General features: G+C 46.8%; 1 protein-coding gene and 2 long non-coding RNA genes across 4 annotated transcripts; 1 reads left to right on the top strand and 2 right to left on the bottom strand.

Moving 5' to 3' along the window:
• Positions 1-757: 757 nt before the first annotated feature.
• On the bottom strand, positions 758-2,782 carry LOC114805682. Its single transcript, XR_003753709.2, has 3 exons — positions 1,867-2,782; positions 1,459-1,734; positions 758-946 (listed from the first exon to the last, which is right to left on the bottom strand). It is a non-coding gene; the product is annotated as an uncharacterized LOC114805682 (long non-coding RNA).
• Positions 2,783-4,447: 1,665 nt separating this feature from the next.
• Positions 4,448-13,096, top strand: LOC100076264 (histone H3.3A). Of its 2 annotated transcripts, none has more exons than XM_029047325.2 (4): positions 4,448-4,552; positions 6,172-6,328; positions 7,780-7,933; positions 12,447-13,096. In XM_029047325.2, exons 2-4 carry the CDS (start codon positions 6,201-6,203, stop codon positions 12,573-12,575), a joined length of 411 nt encoding a protein of 136 aa, XP_028903158.1. In that variant the 5' UTR covers positions 4,448-4,552; positions 6,172-6,200; the 3' UTR covers positions 12,576-13,096. The 2 variants fall into 2 exon arrangements, with proteins under 2 accessions (XP_028903158.1, XP_028903159.1); XM_029047326.2 differs by lacking the exon at positions 4,448-4,552 and adding an exon at positions 5,428-5,450.
• On the bottom strand, positions 7,931-21,590 carry LOC114805683. The gene is made up of 3 exons (XR_003753710.1): positions 21,547-21,590; positions 14,210-14,315; positions 7,931-8,084 (listed from the first exon to the last, which is right to left on the bottom strand). It is a non-coding gene; the product is annotated as an uncharacterized LOC114805683 (long non-coding RNA).
• Positions 21,591-23,143: the final 1,553 nt, after the last annotated feature.

Below are 23,143 nucleotides of genomic sequence, written 5' to 3'. Positions count from 1 at the left end.
TCTATATAATGGGGATTAATACCGTGAGCCCTATGTGGGTCATGAACCGTGTCCAACCTGATTACTTCAAATCTACCCCAGCGCTTAGAAGAGTGAGGGGCACATAGTAAGCACTTAACAAATACCACGAAAAACAAACAAAAGACCCTCAGTGGCTACCAAGGCAACTACTGCTCAGTAATAGCCAAACTGGCCATTGCTCACCCTCCAATAAGTTACGGACTAGAAGAGCACTGCGGAACGTTTGGCTGCACACAGAAACATAAGAAAATTGGGCAAAATGGAGAGTTGAGTGATCAGCCACAATAATTGGTCTAATTTAGGACAGAGTATAAATTTTTATTCTATTCGTAAATATTTTTCTATTGTCTCCCCAATTAGAAGCTCACTGTAAGCTCTTTGTGGGCAGGACACATTTCTCGTGCTTTTGGTGTACTTTCTCAGACGCAGTACACTGTGTAACACCCAATCAGGCCTAAATACCTTTTCTAGCACTACTGGTGGGGAATTATTTTGGGCCTAAATGATTGGAATAATTGCCTCCAGTCTTCCACTTCTTCCCTGAGCCTTCCCTGCCTTCCTGTTGCACAAATGGGGGACCGAACAAAAGCACTGCCCAAACCCTAAACTGGCCTGTGTGTCTTAATAGTGTGAAATGCATATTTTATGAATAAAACCAATAAAATGATTTCTGGGTAGAGAGAACAACAAGAATCACATTTTTGTTTCTTCTTAGAATAAAGAAAATGGCAATGTATTTTCCAAAATGTCTTTTTAATGACCACAAGCCTATTTTTTATGTTCCCCAATCAAGGAGCCAGAAATAGTGAGTTGAACATTGTTTGGCCCTCTCTGCTGTCCCAAAGCAGGTCCAGTTCTGTCCAAGCTTCTTGGGTCCAGGGTTCAAACAGGAATTGCTAAGGCTATTCTGGCAGTCTGCCCTGACCTAATAAGAAGAATTATGGGATGTATCAAGTGCTTACTAGGTACTAAGCCCTCTACTAATTCCTGAGGAAAGTCAACCAGGAGGAAATTAGGCTTGTTTTCAAGTGAAATTCCTATCCTTCTGAAGGCAGGCTTTGCCCCAAGTTCTAGCCAAGCAAAGCTTTCATGGCCTTGCATGAGCTGGTTACGAGATGCTACACACTGCACCAAACCCTGTGGTTCATACAACAGCATCAGATCAACCCCGCCTTTCAGGAGGCTCACAATCCAAGCAAAAGGGAGAGGCAAGAATCACTTAGTACTGTGCATTTTGCAACCTGTAAGTGCTCAATAAATTCTATTACTACTATTAAATTGTGGGGAGGGAATGTGTCTGCTAACTCTTGTATTGTACTCTCCCCAGTGCTAGTATAGTGCTCTGCACGTAGTAAGAGCTCAATAAATGTCACTGATTGATCAATTATCCAGTATACACAGGAGGAGTCTGAGGGCTACAAGGACTAAGTGACTTACCCAAGGTCTCTCAGCCGGCCAGTGGTGGAGCTGGGACTAGAACCCAGGTCTCCGTACTCCCCGGTCCAATACTCGTTCCACTTGGCCGCTCTGCTTCCTTTCAGTAATGCTGGAGTGTGGAGTCGGACCAGGCCTGGGAATTTCAGGGTGGCGGGTTAGTTCCAAATGGAGAGTCCAGCTGGAATTCAGCGCTCCAACCATAAATTCTGGCAAAGGGCAGCCACCGGATGGGTGTTTTTCCCACTTTTGAAGACTCAGGAATAGAATCCGGAGATTCTAGAAGGAAAATAAAAAATCACTCTCACTTTCTGGAAGTGACAACTCTTAAATCGTACTGCAGGGGAGATAGGCCAGATTGGGTTTCTTTTTGATGTGAACAAGGTAAATTAGGCTCACAGAAAATGGTACCTCAGTCTGAGAAATAGTTCCCTTCTTGCTTAAAGCTTTCTAAATTGATGCTGCTTTGGCTCCTTCCTCGTAAGTCTTTGTTCTTGGACTAGAGCTTCAGTAGGTTGAGTGCTGTGAATGACATCAACCTATTTTCCTCCACTGAGGCCCACCAATTCCACTCCTCATCCCTCAAAAGAACAAGTAACAGTTAGGCCCATAAACTTGGGCTTGAACTATAAATCAGACCTACAGAAGAAAAAAAAAATAAAGTATTGTTGCTTAATAGAAATCAACTATGTTGCTTTAAAGACAGTCCTTTTAAAATTTTACCTATTTAGCCAGTCACAAAGAGGATTTAAAAAGCTCAATTACTTTAGGTTTCACCATTCTGTGGATTTGTTTAACTCTGTGATTTGTCAGGTTTCGCTAAAGAGGTGCTAGGAATTTATTTTCAGGTGTTTGTCTGTAATTTCACTTTCTGGTTACCATGTCCTTCACCAGAAATGAGTTCGACTTTCCAGACAAACAACAAATTGAGGACTCCATTCACAGAAAAAACAATTTATTTTTCTTTTTTTCTAAATTCCAAATATGTACGTACTTTACTTGTATAAGGGGGACAAGAGTTCAGCAGGAGCTGACTCCAAAAGGCATGTTGAATCAAGAGGCATGATCATCAATTATGATATACAATGAAAAAAGGATACAATACTCCACTGGTAATTTTTTAAAACTCCCTTCCCCTATCTTGTTTGTTATCAAATTGAAAATTCTGACCCTAAGCTGCTAAGAATAAGTATTCTATGCTGGATAATTTATTTTAATGTTTTTTTCTCGTTGGAGTTGTAGATTTTTCGAGTCTGGTTGTACCAAATCATTATGCTTCAGTCTCTCCTCACATATTACACTTGGATCTGTGACCTTTGGGCATTTGGTATTTGCTCCACCCTCAGCCCTATAGTACTTATGTACACACCTATAAATGATATATTATAATTTATTGATTTATATTAACACCTGTCTCCCTTCTCTATATTGTAAACTCTCTGTGGGCAGGGAAAGTGTCGACCTAGGCAGGTGGGTTTTTTGGGGGGGGGGGCGGATAATCTGGGCAACTGAGGCCAAAGAATATTGAGTAATTGATTTTTTAGCTCCTTGATAACTCTAACTCCCAATTAAACTTTCCTCGATTAATTAATTCACAAAACCCAAGTCGAGCGAACCCAATAGCTACTCTCAGCCCTGACACATTTTATTCCAATCTTCAGCAGTTCCGTACATATGCATCTTCAATTATTTATTCAACTAATTCCTCCTGTCATATTTGCACAATTCCCTGTTATATCCATGTTCTTCCTCCTGCTCCCAGGATTTATAGATCATCTTTGCAATTAGACTGCGTCCCCCATAAGACTCTAAACTCCTTGAGGGCAGGAAACATGTCTCTTACATCTGTTGCGTCAAGCACATTGCTTAGCCCTCAGGAGGCGCTCAGTAAATTCCCCTGCTTATTTGACTCCCTTTCTCTTTCCTCTGCTGTCTCGACAGAAGTGCCAGGAATCAGGAGACTATATCCCGATATATCCCGGCTCTTCTTTCTAAGGGATGCACTGCTTTGGAGCCTGGGTTCCCAGCTCCCAATTGCATCATGGCACAGAACGGCCTTGAATTGAACCTAAATGCAGCTCTCATTCCAGTCTCATCGCACCCCTCCTCCTCGGCTTCTTAGAGAACAGAATCGTAACGTCAGTGGGAGATTGAAAGTTGATAAAATACCGTGGACGGTATTAGGGGCGAGGAGGGAGTGCGAGAAGTTAGGGGGATCGGGGAATCCTCTCTCTGGTCAGGTTGGGGGGACCGGAGAGGTCGGTCAGGCCCCCGGCTCCGGGCCTCGGTTTACCGCTCTTTCTAAGGGGAAGGGGGAGAAGGACTAGATGCGCTGCCCGGCGTCCGGGATGCCTTCGTTCCCGAACGGGACCCGAGAAGGAAAACCCCCTTGATTTTCCAAGTTCCCGTTGCGCGACACACTGGGCGCTCCGCCCTGGGGCAGGCCCGGCTCGGCACCTACAGGGGGGCGCCGGCAGGGGGCGCCAGGAGAGCGCGGGGCGTGGGGCCGGCCTCGCGGCCGCCAAGGGGCGCGCGCGCGCCGGGGAGAGAGAGGGCGCGCGCGGAACGTCCCCGTCCCCCCCCCCCCCGAACGGGGCTGCCCGCTGGTCTCGCGCCCCCTCAGCGGCCCCTTTCACCTTCACCCCCCGCCGCGGCCGGGGTCGGTCCCCCGGTTGGGGGGGGGGGTAGGGGCGACGGGGTGGCGGGGGGCGATGGAGGCGCGGCGCCCGCCGCAATCCTCGTGCACCCCTCTCCTCGCACGGCTTTTGTGTTTGTATACACACGGCGCGAGGCGAGCGGCCGCGCGGCGGGGGGAGCGGGAGGGAGGGAGCGCGAGGGAGAGAGAGAGAGAGAGAGAGAGGAAGGGCGGGGGGGAGGGGAGGGGCGGGGGAGCGCGCGGGGCCCGGGGGGCGGGGCCGAGCCTTCCCTCCATTGTGTGTGATTGGCTGGCGGCGCGGCGAAGGGGGCGGGGGCGGGCGGGGGTTGGGGGGAGAGCGTCGGTGTCAGCCATCTTTCAATTGTGTTCGCAGCCGCCGCCGCCGCTCTCCAGCGCCAGGGCCGCCTCTCGCTCTCCGAGCCCGAGCCGAAAGAGAAGGGGGTAAGTTGTCCCGGCCTCCCGGGCCCGAGCCCCGCCGGGCTCCGTCCTCCGGGCCGGGCCGGGCCGGGCCGGGCGGGGCGGCGGGGGCTCCGCGGGGCCGGCGGCGGCGGCGCTCGCCCGACCCCTCAAACTTTTTGGCCCCGAAATGGGCGTGAGGAGAGTTTCCCTCCTCGCCCCTTCCTCCGCCTCCACAGGCGGCGGCTTCTCTGCGCCTCAGCAGCCCAGCCACGGCAGCGGCGACGGAGCCCTGCTCTGTGTCCCTCCTGCGCGGACCCCCGGCCCCTCTTTTTTCGCTAAAATCGCCCCCTGCGGCCCCTCCGCGGACCCCAAACCTTCACCAAGATCCCGCCGAGCCCCTTGGCTACCGGCTCCGGTCCCCGGCTCCCAGTTTTCGGGGCGGGAAGGGGGTGCAAATCGCCGCCGCTTCCCACCCCGGGGTAATTCTCCTTCGCCGCTTCCCCACAGTTGTTGCTTAGCTTCACCATCTTGTCTCTTTTCTCTGGTCACCGACCATATTTTTTTTCCCCCCGTCTCTTCCCTAGGAGGAGACGACGAAAAATCGGAAAAGAGGGAAATTATTATTTTTTTTCCGCCGGGAAAGTGGGAACTCGATGCATTTTAAATGCCCCCCCCTTAAAAAAAACTTTTGCATTTCTTCGGGTAGCACGTGGCGGGCGGGGGGGATGGATCGCGGCGTTTTTTCGGGCAGTTTTGTATTTTCTCGCTTTGGAAGGGAATCGGATACATTTTGTGATTGTTTCCATTTTGTTCGGGGTCTGGGAGCTGAGTTTGTGCCAGTGCGAGGCGCTTGGGAGCGAGACGGAGCAGCCTGGGGAAACCCAAGGCAGAAAGAGACCCTCGGAGGAGGCAAAACCAAAACTTTGTGGTGCTTCCTGGGGTACGAACCCGCTTTTCCCTTTGGGGGGAATTAAAGCCAGTTGGCCAGGCACTTTTTTGTGGGGTTTTTTTTTTCATTTCTCGACGAAGCAAGTCGGGAGACCGGGCGGGAAGACCTGGCTTTGTGGGAAGCACGTTGGTGACTGTTCTGGGCTCCTCTCTTTTTGAGACCTCTTTTTGCCAAAGCGACTGTAAATAAGATGCAAACCCCGAAATGTTTTCAGACAATATTTACAGCAATTACTCAGCTGCCAGGCGAGGGGGAGGGGTAGAAGCCAGACGGGGGCAAACACCATTTTGCTGTAATTTGATTCGACCTTTCGGTAGTTTGCGGCTGCATCGTTCGGGGGCCCGGTCGGTAAACTGTCTCTTAGATTCTCCGGGCCGAAGACGCCGCGAATTTCTTTTTTTAATTAAAGGAATTGGATCGGAGGCCAGTGGGGGGGTCTGCAGGCCGGGGTTTCGCCGCTCGGTCGGCATTGGGGAGGCAGCCTTCACCTAAGTGGCAGCGGTTATCGAGAGCCCCAATTTCTGCCCTGAGAAGTCTGGCGTTTGGCCGAGACCGGAGGGATCAGCCCAATCCCCCCTGAAAATCGTTTGGATGTTTTAGGCGTTATTTTGGTGGGGGATTACAAAAGGCGAATTGCCGGACATTATGTGCCAGGTGAGGGAGCGTCAGCGAGTGGGGTAACCGCATATGGTGATTTTTTTGGTGCCGGTAGGTGTGTAAGGAAGAGAAGTTTTCGGGAACATGGCTCGTACCAAGCAAACTGCCCGCAAATCCACCGGTGGTAAAGCGCCCAGGAAGCAGCTCGCTACAAAAGCCGCTCGCAAGAGTGCGCCCTCTACCGGAGGGGTCAAGAAACCTCATCGCTACAGGTATTTTTTTTTTCCCCCCCAAAAAAATAAATAATAATAATAAAATAATTAATTTAAAAAGAAAAACATTACCCGGACAAAAGACTCGACCGGGGTTGCAGTATCTCCGTCACCCAACGGAAGAGATGGATTACAATCGAACTTTTTTTTTGCGCCGGAGGAACTTGGATTTTTTTTTTTTTCCCCTCCCCCTCCCTCTGTAATATTCCCTTCTTTTTAGTCACATCAGACTCTCCGAAAACGCCAGTCGGCCGCAGAAAGCCGTTATGTTGTGGAACGCGTTTAATTTTGAAAAACCGCCCGAACGTTCCTTTTCGTTAGGCGCCCACGGACGGAATTAGGTCCGATTTGTAATTCTACGTTTTTGTTTTTATTTTGGACGACGGAAGACCGACCCCACTAAAAGGGGGGTAATTTTTCTTTACCTTCCCTCCGGCGTTTGGAGGGAAGGGTCTGGTGAAGTAATTCCGTAATACGATATTTTCATTTAAAAGCGGGGAGTGTATTTTCATTCTGAAAAGTAGATTATTATTTTTTTTTTCCTTCGTTTACTCGGATTGGCAGGATTCCTGGTTTCCTTCAGTAGGGAAATGCACGGTACGGTTATGGCCATCTACCATTAGAGGGCGGAAATTCTCTCTCTAGGTAGCTTCTGTCTGCAAATAATTTTACACTCAGTTAACCCAAAATAAAGCCTTTATATAGAGGACGAAGTAGGTTAGAATTAGAGGTGAATCTCTTACTGACAATTATCTACTAATAGACCCTTCCACCCGGAAAAAAAAAAATCTTTGAACAATCAAAAGTGCTCATATGTAATCATTATTTATGAAGGATGGACGCTAGCGGTATAAAATGAGTTAAAATCTTAGAACTTAGAATTTAGTTGTGACTAAAAGTTTTTTGAATGGTGTACGAACCCCTTAGAGTTTTTAAAGTTGTTGGGGAGGAGAACGATATCTATTGAAGCCACTTAAAACCGATCCGGATTGTTTATGAGTGGCCCGTAACAGCCCTGCAGATATGTCCTTACCTCACTGAAAAGGGAGATCTGGAGAAATTAATTAATTAATGGAGATGGGTAGGTTGCTTCGAATTCATTTTGTAATTTAATGATCCAAATTGGTTTTGGAGAGCCTGTACAATATTTCAGATGTTCATATGAGGTCAGGAGTACCTAGTGGCCAGTGTTTGTGATATGAAGCAGCAAAGTAACAGTAACAATTCTCAAGAGAGGAACAAGCTGTTGGGTTTTTTTGTTATTTAAAAAAAATAGAATCAGATTTTAAATGGTGACCAAATATAGCACATTTTCTTTCTTCCTGATACTGTTCACAGCTTGTTTCAATAGGAACATGAAATGTGGGGGCTTAGTCTCGAAACTGAACAGCGTCTTACAGTTTTCATGTTTTTGAACTTGTGCTAATAGTTTTAATGTTCACTCTTTAAAGGCCAGGAACTGTGGCTCTCCGTGAAATCAGACGTTATCAGAAGTCCACCGAACTTCTGATTCGTAAACTTCCCTTCCAGCGTCTGGTGCGTGAAATTGCTCAGGACTTCAAAACAGATCTGCGCTTCCAGAGCGCTGCTATTGGTGCTTTGCAGGTAAAAATGAACAGAAATACTTTTTTAAGAGTCATAAATATATTCATAACTCACAGTTCCAGGGTAGTTTTACAAATCTTGGGGTTCTGGGCTTTCAGTGACTCATCCAGATCCTTGAACTTGAAAATGAGCAGTCAAGGAAATACAGCGCCTAGGTTGGAAAGAGACCAGATTAAAGGGCTATTTTGCAGTCAATGGAATGGGACCTAACAGTTATATTGGAGTGAGGTCAGGGGAAGAGAGAACAACACAGACATTGAATGGATTAAAAAGGTAGGCTTTAGGGTCTACACAAATGGGGCACTCACTTTTTTACTTTCAATTTCATCCTGAGTTGACCAAGGAGATGTCTAACCGAGTCAGGCATTGCAGCTATAAATGGATTATGAAGTGTTTTTTTTCCTATGATTGACAAATGGTATTTATTGAGGACTTTATTGTGTGCAGAGCACTCTGCTAAGCACTTGGCCAAGTACAATATAACAAAATTGGGATGTGCTTCCTGCCCCCCAGAAGTTTCCAGTCAAGAGGAGGAGACAGTTATTCAGATACATTATGGATGTGTATGTAAACGTTGTGGGCCTGGGGGTGGGGTGAATATCAAGTACTTAAAGGCTACAGATCTAAAAGCACACACATTGCAGAAAGGAGAGGGAGTAGGGGAAATGAGGGCTTAGTTGGGGAAGGCCTCTTGGACTTTACTAAGGCTTTGAAGGGGTCAGGGAAGTGGCGGCCTGTCAGGCGGGAAAGGGAGTTGTAGGACAGAGGCAGGATGTGGGGAAGGGCCTGGCAAGGAGATGGACAAGATTGAAGTACAGAAAGTAGGTTGGCATTAGAGGAGCGAAGAAGCGTGCAGGCTGAGTTGTGGTAGGAAATCAGTAAGTAAAACTAATTGCTTTAAAGCTGGTGGTAAGGAGTTTGTGTTTGATGCAGAAGTGGATGGGCAAGCAGAGGATGTTCTCAAGTGAGGAGTCATGAACTGAATGGTTTTGTTGATTTTTTTTTTTTTTTTTTTTTAAAGAAAAGTGATCTGGGCAGCAGAGTGAAGTATAGGCTGGAGTGGGAAGAGACAGGAGGCAGAGAGGGCAGTGAGGAGGCTGATGCAGTCGTTCAGGACAGGATTAGGATAAGTGTTTGGATCAGTGCAGTAGCAGGTTGGATGTAAAGAGTGTTTTTTAAAGATGTGAATGTAGAACCGTAAGGATATGGTGATAATGAGTTTGGGTAGAATAAGAGCGAGTCAGAATGCCAGGGTTCGCATTTGTGAGACGGACAGTAGTGGCCTTGTCTACAGTGATGGGATTGGGGAGGACAGGGTTTGTGTAGGAAGATGAGTTCTGTTTTGGACATGTGAAGTTTGAGGTGTCAGCAGGACATCCAAGAAGAGATGTCCTGAAGGCAGGAGGAAATACAGGACTGCAGAGAACGAGAGATAAGGGCTAGAGAGGAAGATTTGGGGAGTCATCTGCATAGGGATGGTACTTGAAGCTGTGGGAGCAGATTAATTCACCAAGGGAGTGGGTGTGAATAGAGAAGGGGATGCTGAATTGGGTCTTGAGGGACTTCCACAGTAAGGGGTGGGAGGCAGAAGAAGAGCCCATGAGTGAGAAGGAGCGGCTAGAGAGATGAGACCCAGGAGAGGAGAGTGTCATTGAAACCTTAGTGAGATCATTTTTCCAGGAGAAGGGGTGGTTCACAGTGTTGAAGGCAGCTGAGGGGTCTAGGAGAACCAGGATGGAGTTGAGGCTGTTGGGTTTAGCAGGGAAATCATTGCTGACCTTAGGACAATTCCCGTAGACTGAAAGATTTGGAAGCCAGATGGCAGACTCTCAAGGAATGGTAGGAGGGAGATGGGGCGATAATTGGAGGGATTCGTGGGGTATAAGGGTTCAGTAATCATGTATGAAATTCAAGTGGTAAAAATCAGTGCCGTTATTTCCAGACAACCAAGTTGGAATTAAAGAGCAGTCCCATCTCCCATTCTAATTAGCTTTTTAAAGTAAATACGTTTTACGTCAGTCTTCCCCGTTAGAGTGGAAGTTCCCTGTGAGCAGGGAACATGACACTTTGTTTTTCTGTACTTCCCAAGTGCCTAGTACAGTGCATCTGTACCCTTTATTCGCCTCACCCTCAGCTCCACAGCACTTGAGCATATCCATAATTTATTTTAATATCTGTCTCCCCCTCTAGATTGTAAACTCCTTGTTAGTGTCCTCTCCCAAGCGCTTAGAACAGTGCTCTGTGCACCGTAAGCACTCAATAAATACCATCGATCAATAACTGTAACTGCTCTTCCATCCCTTGGATTTGTGTGGAAAATATTCACCCCCTAAAGATGTCAGTCTTAATTTTTCATTTTTAGTATATAACTTGGAGAATTTTCATGAATGCAGTTACTTTGCCAGGCTGTTGCTTGATGTGCAAGAGGATGTAATAGGTGGATTCTGTACCCTGGTGTAATTGGTTGGGCTGTTTCTATGGTTAGTCTAAACTAAATTTGATTGGTGTATTTCAGAAGTAGTTTTGCATTAACTCTTTGGTGAGTTGGAATCCCTGGAATCACACTCACCTGAAATTCTTTCTACAGTAGAGTTACTTTAAATTAGAAAAACTACACCAGTCTGTTGGGATCTCACAGTAGCAAACTTAGGTGTGATTTTTATAATTGCAAATCGTTCATGTGCCGTGAAATAGTGTTTTAATTCCTCTTCATTTACATGAAGCTGCTGCTCATATTTTCCCTTATCCACCTTAATCATGAATAGGACTTCCTTTATATGTTTCCTGAAATACTAGGTGATTGAGGATTGAAGGTGTGCAAGTCCTCTACCTGTGCTATAAGCCAACTTCAGCGTCCAGCATCTTAATAAAAAGGCACCTGTTTAAAGATGAGATATTTTTCTAGGTTCATGGATTTTTTTGGAGGGGGAGGGAGAGTATTTTTTAAAATGCATATTTTTATAATTTAATGGATTTAAAGCTAGGTTGGAAGCTTCTTTCCATGAAGGTAGAGGAGTTTTGTTAGCATTGTACATAGCCACAACAGCTTTTGTCAGTGTTGAAATAAGAAACTTTACATTCACAGACTACGGTGGCCAAAAAACTTCAATAAAATTCCAGGCCTTTAAGGTTTTGGTCCTACCAGTTTCTAAATATATGAAGGCACTGTGTTTCCCATTTGCCACTCCATGCAATGCCTACTCTTATGGGAGGTGAATGAACAGATTACTCTAAATCTTAAACATCCTGTAATCAATCAGTGCTGTTTATTGAATGCTTACTGTTTCAGCACTGTACTAAGTCCTTAAGAGAGCACAATACAACAGAGTTAGTAACTTCTAAAGTGCTCTCTTGGTGCTTTGGGGAGGTATGCATTCCCAGGGTGCACCAGCCATGCAGTATTCTCCTGAACAAACAGACTCATCCAGTGCCTTTTGGGGAGGGTCACCCTGCTGGCTAAATGTTCTCCTTCCCCGGGGCAGAGGGCCCCACCCACCCTGGCTGACTCAGGGTCCCTCAGGACCTGCCAGGAACTGGGAGAGAAGGAGGGTCTTTCCACCTGGAGGCAGACTTGGAGAATGGATCCTATAACTTGAGCTAATGTCTTGTTTGAAGGACTCCTGCTGCAGGGAGATATTTATCCACTGGGTCCCAGAATCAGCCCGGGAGGCCCTGCATGCTGCTGGGAGATAGATTCTCCTCCCACTTGGCTAGAGCTCATTAAGCCTGCAGGCTAACCTAAACGATTTCTTTCTAACATCTACCACAAGTGTCCTTTAACCTTTCCCCAAGAGAATGCAAGATATGCTTTGTCATTTTGGGGTTTGAATGGTGGATACTGTAGAATCCCCTATTACCTCCTACACTTGAGAAGTATCTTTTTGCTAATCTCCAGTTGTCAGTGATGGTCTAGAACCACAGTTGTCCTACTAGAATATTTTGCATCTTGAACTGTAAACTCGTTCTGGGCAGGGGACATGTCTACCCACTCTGTTGTATTATATTCTCCCAAGCACTTAGTCCAGTGATCTGCACACAGTAAGTGCTCAATAAATAGCATTGATTTTTAGAGATTGGTTTGGGGGTCAAGAAGCCTGAAAACTGATACTTTTTCATTTGTAAATCTTTCCAAATTTCCTAAACTCAAATTATAACAGGGCATATCTTTCTAATTGGAATGTTGTCAGAAAATTTAACCTATGCTGAGCACTTTTAACCCTCATTCTTGGTCTTATTTATCTTTACCTTTTTCCAACATTGAGGGTAGGTATGCTACCTCATTAGTAAGAGCAGTCACAAGCTTTCTCTAGTTCTGCTCATGAGGAACTGAAAATTCAATTTTTTGTATTGTAATTGATGTCCTGTATTAAGTGAATGTCATCTAGCCAAGCAAGTAAATACAACAGCTCCTTTCTCCCCCGACCCCAGACAGTTCTCTAGGTAACCAACAAAGTTTTTGCACTTAGAGGAGTAAACTCTAATATTTGTTTTTTCCTGTTTCTCCCTACTACAGGAGGCAAGTGAAGCCTACCTGGTTGGCCTGTTTGAGGACACCAACCTGTGTGCTATCCACGCCAAACGTGTCACAATCATGCCAAAAGATATCCAGCTAGCACGTCGCATACGTGGAGAGCGTGCTTAAACTCCACTATGGTGGGAAACATTTGTCATTCTCAAACAGAAAAAAAAAAATCTCTTCTTCCTGTTATTGGTAGTTCTGAACGTTAGATATTTTTTTCCCATGGGGTCAAAAGGTACCTAAGTATATGATTGCGAATGGAAAAATAGGGGACAGAATCAGGTATTGGCAAGTTTTTTCCATTTTCATTTGTGTGTGAATTTTTAATATAAATGCGGGGACATAAAGCATTAATGCAGTCAAAATGTTTCAGTGAACAAGTTTCAACAATTCAACTTTATAACAATTATAAATAAACCTGTTAAATTTTTCTGGACAATGCCAGCATTTGGATTTTTTTAAACAAGTAAATTTCTTATTGACGGCAACTAAATGGTGTTTGTAGCATTTTTATCATACAGTAGATTCCATCCATTCACTATACTTTTCTAACTGAGTTGTCCTACATGCAAGTACATGTTTTTAATGTTGTCTGTCTTCTGTGCTGTTCCTGTAAGTTTGCTATTAAAATACATTAAACTACACTTGCCTTTGGTCTTTCTTTCAGATCAAACATACAGTTTGTTCACTTCAGTGCTCAATTTTCCTATTTTAAAAGGAACAGTGCTTTGGGAGTGTGGAGAGGGATAGGGGATCACTAGTTAATCTTAGTAGGGGTAAGAGCACTTGGTTCTATAATACGGGGCTTCAGGTTGTGTTCTTTCAGAACCCCAAATGAAGGAAAACTCATGAGTCACCCAGGGTCCCTTGCCACACACAAGCATACAGCCATTTTTTTGGACACCAAGACATTTTGTATCCAGACATGGTCAGAAGTTGCCCTCAACTGCCTGATTTTTCCATTAAGCAAATAGTGTGCTTCATTATCGGGCTAAATCAATTTTTAGCAAAAATTCCCAGGTCTAGAAAATTTTTCTCTTGATTTTCATCTGCGTGTTGGGGTGGAAAAAGGGTGGGGCGAGGCACTCAAATGACAACCTAGAAGTCATGCGATGCATGACATAGTGGATAGAGCACGGGCCTGAGAGAGGTCATAGGTTCTAATCCCACCTCTGCCACTTGTCTGCTGTGAGACCTTGGGCAAGTCACTTTACTTCCCTGTGCCTCAGTTTCCCTCATCTGTAAAATGGGGATTGAGACTGTGAGCCCCCCAGAGGATAGAGACTGTCCAATCCAATTTGCTTGTATTCCACTCCAGTGCTTAGTACACTGGCTGGCGCAGAGTAAGCACTTATCAAAATACCACAATTATTATTATCGACAGAACTGTTGAAAGCAATTTCTTGCCTCAATTTTTTTTTTTGAAACTAAAATTGTATTAATTGAAGGCAATTCATCTCTACTACCACTAGAGGGCCAAAACAAAACATTCTTGAAGATGCACTAGAAGTTATCTTCACTATTTACACTTTTTAATCTTCAAGTGAATCAAGCAACTGTAACTATTGAGTACTTATGGTGTGTAAAGCACTGTATTAAGCACTTGGGAGAGTACAGTATAACAGTTGGCTGACATTCCCTGCCCTCAATGAGCTTATATAACCCAGAGAAATAACTAGAGGTTCTATTCCATTGCTAATAGGTGAAGAAAATAGACTTACTTTGTTCGGGTGCTACTTTTAAAACTGCAAACTTACCTGAAAATCCTGGTTTCAGAGTGCTGGCTGTGTAGGGAAATGTCTTCTTCTTGGTCAGAGCCTGTGGATATCTGGTTTTGATGCATTGCCTGGAGGTGGTGGTTTCCTGGGTGTGAGAAAATTCTGAATCAGGTTAACTTAGAGTTTGCAGAATCTGTTTCTTAATGGTGCTGCTATCCAGATAGTATTAGGGGGATTGGCTACTAGTTTCTCTCTAACACAATTTGATAAGTTGATAAGAGTAGGTAATTGGGGTGGGGGCAGGGGCAAGGAGGAGAGAGGGAAAGAGGGAAGGCAGGAAAAGGTAGACCTACCTAAACTACTTTTTGAAGGTAAATAAGGGCACTAAGTCCTCCCCTGCCTATCCTTCCCAGTTGCTGTGGGGTGAAGGTTATCCTAGCCATGGCTCCCCTCAAACAGGAACCTTCCTGGAGGGAGCCTCTTGGTGGGGAGGAAAGGAGTGTGGTGATCTGCAGGTTGACAGGGAGTGGGATGAGTTCATTTTGAGATGAACCTCGGTCACTGGTTCCTAAATTCTCTTCCAGTGTCACCTGATCTTAAAAGGCCTGGGATCCCCCCCACACCTTCCCAATGAAATTGGCTGGCAGGGCCAAAGAAAACTTGGTTGGTATTTTCCTCACCTGTCCTCCTTCCTCAACTCCTCTTCTGCTCTGCCCTCACCAGCTTTCCTTCATCTGTCACTACTCCCGTGGAGCCTGCCACATCAGTCTGCGTGCCATCAATCCTGAGCATGGAGTGGATTGGAAATTCCCCACTGTGATACACTCAGACCCGGGTCTGTGGGCCAATGCAATGCAAGTTAATCAAATTGTCCAGTGTCCGGAACAGTTCCGCTAGTTTGGTTTGCAGATATTCAGGCCGATGAGAAAGAAACAGATGCAGGCCATGAAGTGAGTCCCGATGGATAATCTTCACAGTGCTTCAGGATGTCAGGCCCCTTATCAGAGTCGTGGGCTATTTACAGCCCTAAGACTTGGGCTGAGCTTTGCTTCCAGAAAAACACCTAAAAGAGGGAGGGTGACTGTTTGGTCTTCAAGCAACATGGCCTAGTAGAAAGAACACAGAGTAACTTTTGTTTTTAGTGCTTACTAGGCACTAATAAAAAGGAGAGAGGTACAGAGATGAGGTAAAGATGTGGTCCATGACCCCGCAAGGGGCTCTCAATCTAAGAATGAGGGGAGGAGGTCTGGGAAAGGGCTGCCCAGTATCGCTACCTGCCAGCTGCGGGACCTTGGGCAAGTCACTTAACATCTCTGTGCCTTAGTTTCTTCAGTTGGATTAAATATGTTCTCCCTTTCCCTTAGACCATGAGCCCTGCGTGAAACCATTACTGTGCCCAATCTGATTATCTTGTATCTACCCCAGTGCTTGGCACATAGTAAGTACTTAATACCACAATTATCATTATTAGGGTTATTATTATTAGGATAAGTGACTTGCCGGAGGTCTCACAAGAGCCCAGTGGCAGAGCTGAGACTGTTATATTGTTATACTGTACTCTTCCCAAGCACTTCCTACAGTGTTCTGTACACAGTACACACTCAGTAAATACAGTTGACTGATCGACTATTACAACGCTTTTGTTTTTTATCTATGTTGACACTTTTTAGCAGTGTGGCTTAGTGGTTAGAGCAGAGGCCTGGAGTCAGAAGGACCTGGGTTCTAATCCTGCCTCTGCCACATATCTACTGTGTGACTTTGGGCAAGTGGTTTCACTTCTCTGTGCCTCAGTTCCCTCATCTGTAAAATGGGGATTAAAAGTGTGAGCCCCATGTGGGACAGGGCCTCATCCATGGGCTTGAGTTGGACAACAAAACCAATTAGTCTAAAATAATCCATACATCTGCCTCTTCCCCTCTCTCCCCCTACCCTCCATGTTGGGCCTCTTCAGCACCTTGAATGGGGTGGGGAGGCACAGAAGATCAGGACAGGAAGAGACCTCAGACCCCAGCAAACAAAGCAACAGCAAACACTTCCTGTTCCCCACCCTTGGAATAGAGCCAAGTCAGTCAAAAAACAACCCCAGTGGGTGACTGAGCCAAGCCTGGACAACCAACTCGAGACCCTGCTGGGTTCAGGAGAGGCTGGAGCCAGTAAGAAGCTGGGCCAACCACCCATATTTTGCTGACTTCTAAACCATCTCTGGATGGAAGGCCTGGGTGGGCTCACCTGCCTAGGTTGGAACACGTGGAGAGGAAAGGTCCTTATTTCTTCAGTGACTGGGGTCTCCCCTCTCAGGGTCACACCTGGAGAGTTTCCAGTACTCTATCAGTCTCGGCTACATGAGGTAGAGTCAAGCAGAGGCCTAAGGGAGAGTCAAGCAGAGGCCTACCCATAAAATTCCTAGCTTGGGCAGTGGTTATTGAGTGGAAGGCAATCTGCTACAAGTCAAAACTCACCTGTGCTGGGCAGCAGCAGCAGGGGAGAGAGTCAAGGGCAGAGACTTGAGTTTACTGCACCGAAGGTGGCAATGGTAAACCACTTCTGTATTTTGATCAAGAAAACTCTACGGATACACTACCAGAACGATTGCTGATGGAGAGCGGGGCGTTCTGGGAGAGATGTGTCTGTGGAAGTCACTATGGGTCGGAAACGACTCGGCGGCATAAGACAAGACTGGGGTCTGGGAAGCCAGGAGAAGCCAGAGTCCAGGCAGGGAAGGAGTCACCTTCTCTCTAACCTCTTTCTGGCTATTCTCCGAAGACATGACCTCACAACCTCAGCTCCTAGAACTCCATCTTCAACAGAATCCCATCCTTAGTTCCGGCAAAAAGCTAACTTTCCCCTCGTGTTTCAGGTAGAAAACAGTGGCAGAATTAGGGGAACATTCTTCCAGCAATAAATAACACGGTGCTGGCAGAAATTGTTGTGCATATGCAACCTGCGAGTTTTCCTCAATTTGGGGTTTGGCGGGAATGCAACTCCTCCATTCTAGGAGAACTGCAGACATTTCCAGTGTAGACAGACTGTTCTAGCAGTACATTGCCCTCCATGCTCTTCTAGAGGGGTGCTGGGTGTGGGGAGAGGAAAGGAGGGAGAAGACAAGGGGCCCTCCTTTTTAAAAAAAAAAAATTGTATTAAGTGCTTACTATGTGCCAGATACTGTACTAAGGGCTGGGGTAGGTTGAAGCTAATCAGGTTGGACACAGTCCATGTCCCACCCACATGGGGTTTACAGACGTAATTCCCCTTTTACAGATGAGGTAACTGAGGTACTGAGAAGTTAAGTGACTTGCCCAAGGTCACACAGGAGACAAAAGATTGCTGGGATTAGAATCCAGGTCCTTCTGACTCTTAGGCCCGTGGTTTATCCACTAGGTCACACTGCTTCATGCAGCTGTTCAGTGGCTACTGTGTACAGAGCACTGTATATAGCCTCTGGGAGAATACAGTAGAGTAAGTCAACATGATCCCTGACCTTATGGATAATCTCTAACCTAAGGACTTGTTCCTTATAAAACATGGAGGGATTGCCCATCTGTGAAATCCTGTCTGTTCTGTGAAATCCTGTCTGTTCTACCATCACAACATCTCTAGAATCCACTTTTTCCTCTTCATCCAAACCATTCCCAAACTGATACAAGCAGTCATTTCTGGGGCCTGGAATATCCTCAGTGACAGGGGTTTCTTCTCTACCCTCCCTTAGAAAGACTCTCCATGGTCAAATAAATGGCCAGAAATAAATGGCTCCTCCTGCTATCAAACACCTATCTGAGTGGATCCCAGAATAGGCTGGTGCCAAGAAGACTGTGGAGTTGGGGTTATCCACCCCAACTCCCCACCCCCTGAGATGGACACATCTGGCTAGAAGCCCAAGCTCATTTCTGCCTTATGGGTTCTGAAGCTCAATGGCCCATCTCCTTTCACAAGAGAAATCATCTTCACAGCAATGAAAATGGGTCTAGGGAGAGCAGTCTTCCCCACCATATGTCTATTCCAGCTATAATGATCAGTGGTGGGGAAACGGAGGCACGTTGGACAGACCCGAAGAGAGATGTGCGCCTGCCCCTTTAAGGCAGCTGCCAATTGCGGAGACGGGTCTAGGGCAGCGATGCCCTCGTTCCCTTGTTCCCAGGGAGCGCTGTGCCCAGCCGACCATGCTCCTACCCTCCCCGGCTGTGGCTCTGCAGAGTTTGGGCAGGGGACCCTTTTGCACCAGCTCACAGCTGGAAGCCATTGCCGTCAGCCCCCTTACTCATGTCTCCAGCCTTGTCTGACATCTGGAAACAATGACCCGTCGTCTCCCTGTCTCCCAGACCTCCCCTGGGGAAAGCAGAGACTGGAAGTTTCAAAAGGAGACGCCGGAGCCAGCACCAGCTCTACCCACGGGTGGCCTGATCCCTCTGCCGGCCATAGGAGCCCGGAAGACTTGAGGTTCCAATGTCTTTCCCGAAGCTCCACGGGCTCTTGGTGCCTTGGGCCTCACTCTGGCACAATCCCGGGATCTGGTACTGGAGCCTCTGGGATCTGGGACTAATTCTCTGCCTTTGTCCTCGACAGCTGCGCTCCTTTATAACCTTTTGTGATGGGCCATGGGGGAGCTGGAGGTCTGGGGTTTGGTGAGTATCCTTCCTCCTCTGAAGAGATCCCAAGCTGCCTTGGGGATCTCGCTCGGCCTTGAGGCCCAAGTCTCAGACTAAGACTTTGCACAACTAGGCCAAATGGAGCTTCTTGTTTTGAGCACTTTTCACCCAGAGGGGGAAGAAGCAAAACAGCAGCTCTTCCCAATTATCTGGCTAACTGACCCAAAAGCGGCTTTATTAGGGGTGGGAAGCTGGGGGGTGGTGACTGGTGGTGAGAAAACTGGGGGTGTGGTATTGGGACGAGGGAATGAAGACAGCTCATGTATTCAGAGGGGGCAGTATTAGCTTAGTGTCTTTTAGCTAGGGTTACAGGGAGTGTTGACGGGGAGGGATGACAGGAGGCAAGAGCTAAGGGTGGAGTTTATGCCTTGCTTTTAGTAGGCTTTCAATAATAACCATTATTACAACTACTAGTATAGACATTCACCAAATATTTTACTCTCCCAAGCGCTTAGTACAGTCCTTTGCACAGAGTAAGCACTCCATAAATTATATTGAATGAATGAACTATTTTGTAGTGCTGTTCCAGGGGAAATGTGGCTTGAAGAACCTTGGAGATTTTTCTCTAAAAGGACTAGACCGAGGGAGTACAGTCCAGAGTTGGTGAGTCAGAGTCAATTTAAGAAGACTCTTCCCAGGGATGGGGCCTGGCAGAGAAGGCTTTCTTGGAGGGTTGATGAAGAGTGAAGGCCTGAGATAGAGGGGGAGGAGATGGAGCCGGGAGCAGACTCTGCTCTGCCAGGCGGATTGGAGTAAGCACAGGGCAGTGTTGAAAATGAGGAGGGGAAAGGGACCTCGAGGGCCGGGATTGTATCTACCAACTGCATACTCTCCCAGGCTCTGAGAACAGTGCCCTGCATTCAGTAAGTGCTCAGTAAATACCAGTGGTTGGCTGAGGATATGAGGGGTGGATGATGGGATTTTAGGCCTCTGCTTTCTGGTGATTTGCCCCCTCCCTGTTATTCTATGCATCAGCTCTGAAATGGGGTGTGGGGTCCGGTGTAGCTGGAGCCCCCAGCCCTCAGATGAGACACAAGACCCTTTCTGCCTATGGGGCCTTGTGACCCTGCCACAGTCCCACAGGGAGATCTCCTTCCCCTCCAACACCGACCCAGTGTTTTCCCTGGATCGAAGGCCCTCTCCCACTCCTCTTTTGGCAGGTAGCAGAGACCAGCAGCGCCCACCCCAGGGAGTTGGGGGTAGGGGCAACTGCATTTTGTAGGGTGAAGGAGGGCGGCAATTATTCTGGGAAAAAATTAGTTCCTTCCTTCAAGTCTCTCCTTCTCTCAAAGAAACTCAGACACTATTGGATGGCTTTCTAGGAATAGACTCCCTGAACCTGTCCAAGACCTGAAGTCTCTTTTAGCCTGTGACGCTGGTCACCACTAGGCAGTATAGCCCGACTCTGGGCAGCAGCTGTGAGCCTAGTTCTCCAGACCACTGCGGTCCCTGGCTTCTAGAGCACCTGGTGGGGACCAGGAGGAACAGGGCAGAGTGGCTTAAATGGGACAGAAAAACGGTTTGCAGCCACTGTTTCTAGTAGCTGGTGAAGTAGAGCACCTGGAGCACACGGAAAAGCCCGTACATAAAAAACTCCTCACTCTAGGCTTCAAGGCTCTCCATCACCTCGCCCCTTCCTACCTCTCCTCCCTTCTCTCTTTCTACCGCCCACCCCGCACGCTCCGCTCCTCTGCCGCCCACCTCCTCGCCGTCCCTCGGTCTCGCCTATCCCGCCGTCGACCCCTGGGTCACGTCCTCCCGCGGTCCTGGAACGCCCTCCCTCCTCACCTCCGCCAAACTGATTCTCTTTCCCTCTTCAAAACCTTACTTAAAAATCACCTCCTCCAAGAGGCCTTCCCAGACTGAGCTCCTCTTCCCCCTCTACTCCCTCTGCCATCCCCCCTTTACCTCTCCGCAGCTAAAGCCTCATTTTCCCCTTTTCCCTCTGCTCCTCCACCTCTCCCTTCCCATCCCCACAGCACTGTACCCATCCGCTCAACTGTATATATTTTCGTTACCCTATTTATTTTGTTAATGAATTGTACATCGCCTTGATTCTATTTAGTTGCCGTTGTTTTTACGAGATGTTCTTCCCCTTGACGCTGTTTAGTGCCATTGTTCTTGTCTGTCCGTCTCCCCCGATTAGACTGTAAGCCCGTCAAACGGCAGGGACTGTCTCTATCTGTTGCCGACTTGTTCATCCCAAGTGCTTAGTACAGTGCTCTGCACATAGTAAGCGCTCAATAAATACTATTGAATGAATGAATACACATACACACAAACACGCACACACTCGGCTCAATAAGCCTCACTTTCTGCCCCCTAGTTCAAAGCCAGTCCGGGTGGGCGAGTCTCCTCCTCTCAGCCCCCTCAGCCCCACTGTGGCCCAGCCCTAGCTAATGGCCCGGGGGGTTTCTGTCTTTTCTGGGTGGAGCCTTTCAAGGGGGCCACAATTTTCTCATCTTCATTACCTCATAGCTAAACTTGTTTTGGTAGTGTGGAGGGCAAGGGTAGGTTACCTCTATTAAAGGCTAAAATCTTTCCAGGAAGTTTGAACCTATTAATATTTCAGTTTCTGGCAAGAGCAGCAAACTTAAATGCTGGATGTGGGAAAGGCCTGGTTTAACTTGGACAGAGCCACATCTCTGCCTGCCCACCTAGGTAGAGAAGTGGGACGGGGGAGGGGGTGGTAATACTACTACTACTACTATTAATAATAATAAAATGACTTACTTTGTGCCAAGCACTCTTCTAGCCACTGGAATAGGCTCTCCACGCAGTTAACGCTCAGTAAATATCATTGATGATGACGATGATGATGATGATGAATCAGGTCTTGGTTCCATATAAGGCTCACAGTCTTGGGAAGAAGGAGAACAGATATTTAATCCTCATTTTACAGATGAGGGAACTGAGGCACAGAGACAGTGACTTGCGCAAGGGTCAAACTCAGCGGCGAAGCCAGAATTAGAACCCAGGTCCTTTTGACTTCCAGGCCCATGATTTTTCCACTAGGTTATGCTGTTTCTATGATTATCTTGTATCTACCCCAGTGCTTAGAAGAGTGCTTGACACAGGGTAAGCATTTACCAAATACCATAATGATAAAATGATAATAATGTGACCTGAAGGGGATGGACTCTGCTGTGCTGCCTTCACCTGCTGCCCAGCCTACTACAGTGTGATTTGCAATTGAAACAATAACATTTTACATCAGCTATTTTAATGCAAAATTAAGCTCACAATGCCTGCTAAAAATACATTCAAAAGAAACCCCAAAGATGTCTATTTTTTGATCTCCTTTATTTTCCTCATTCCTGGTCTTTTTGTCTTCCTTTCGCTATGTTGAAATTAGGTTTTCAGTGAGGCCTGACTGAATATTCCAGTTTTCACAGATTCATTTTGAAAACAAGGGGATTCTATTTTGGGGTGACCCAATCTGTGCTGAGAGGGACAGTGATGTCCCCAGATGGTGAATTCTAAGAATGTGGGGACCTTAGACAAGTCACTTCCCTTGGTTTAAGGCCTCAGTTTTTCCAGCCACGAAACGGGAATGACAACCTTTGTGTGGGAAGCAAGAAGGAAGTAATGTTCACACAAGGCTCAGTGCTCACAGAAATAAAACAGTATTATAGACGCTGGGGTCTTCTCTTCCCTGGAGTTAAAAAGGTTCCATTTCAGGCAAGGGCAAGATAATAACTTTGGAATGTATTATGTGCTTATTATATACAAAGCCCTGTAGTGAGTGCTGGGTGTGATACAAAATAATCAGATCAGGCACAGTTCCTGTTCCACATGGGGCTCGCAGTACAAAAGGGATTTTTCAGATTTCCCGGTAGGAATTCTGGAGCCAGATCCGCTATGCTCAAATTACCAATCACCCCCAACCCCCTTTAAAAAGATCGTTGTAATGAGCTTCGCAGATCAGTTCCAAACTCTTTATTAATAGAATCATGAGTTTGGATGGGATCTTGACATCACTTAGTACATTCCCCGGCCTCTGGGCAAGGCACCTAAGCCATCCAAGACAAAAGTTTACTCTTTTCTTTAAGGTTTCCGGAGAAAGAGCTTTGATCAGCTCCACTGGGAACACAGCCCAAGGTCTTATCACCCCCTAGGGTCCCAAAGTCTAACCTAAATTTATCCTGCTGAAGTTTCAGCATCCTTTTCCTACCTCCTGCTACGTCAAGTAAGTTATGGTATTTATTAAGTGCAGACTAGGTGTCCAAGATGCCTTAGCAGGGCAGTAAAGTTCTGCTCCTCAGCAGGGCTTGAGCCCCTGTCTCTCCTCTCTGCCCCTCCCTTCCTTTCGGGCCACCCAAATCTGCCT

The sequence above is a fragment of the Ornithorhynchus anatinus genome, chromosome 19 (assembly GCF_004115215.2).
Source record: "Ornithorhynchus anatinus isolate Pmale09 chromosome 19, mOrnAna1.pri.v4, whole genome shotgun sequence".
Lineage (NCBI taxonomy): Eukaryota > Metazoa > Chordata > Mammalia > Monotremata > Ornithorhynchidae > Ornithorhynchus > Ornithorhynchus anatinus.
This window is presented reverse-complemented; position numbering and strand designations above follow the sequence as displayed.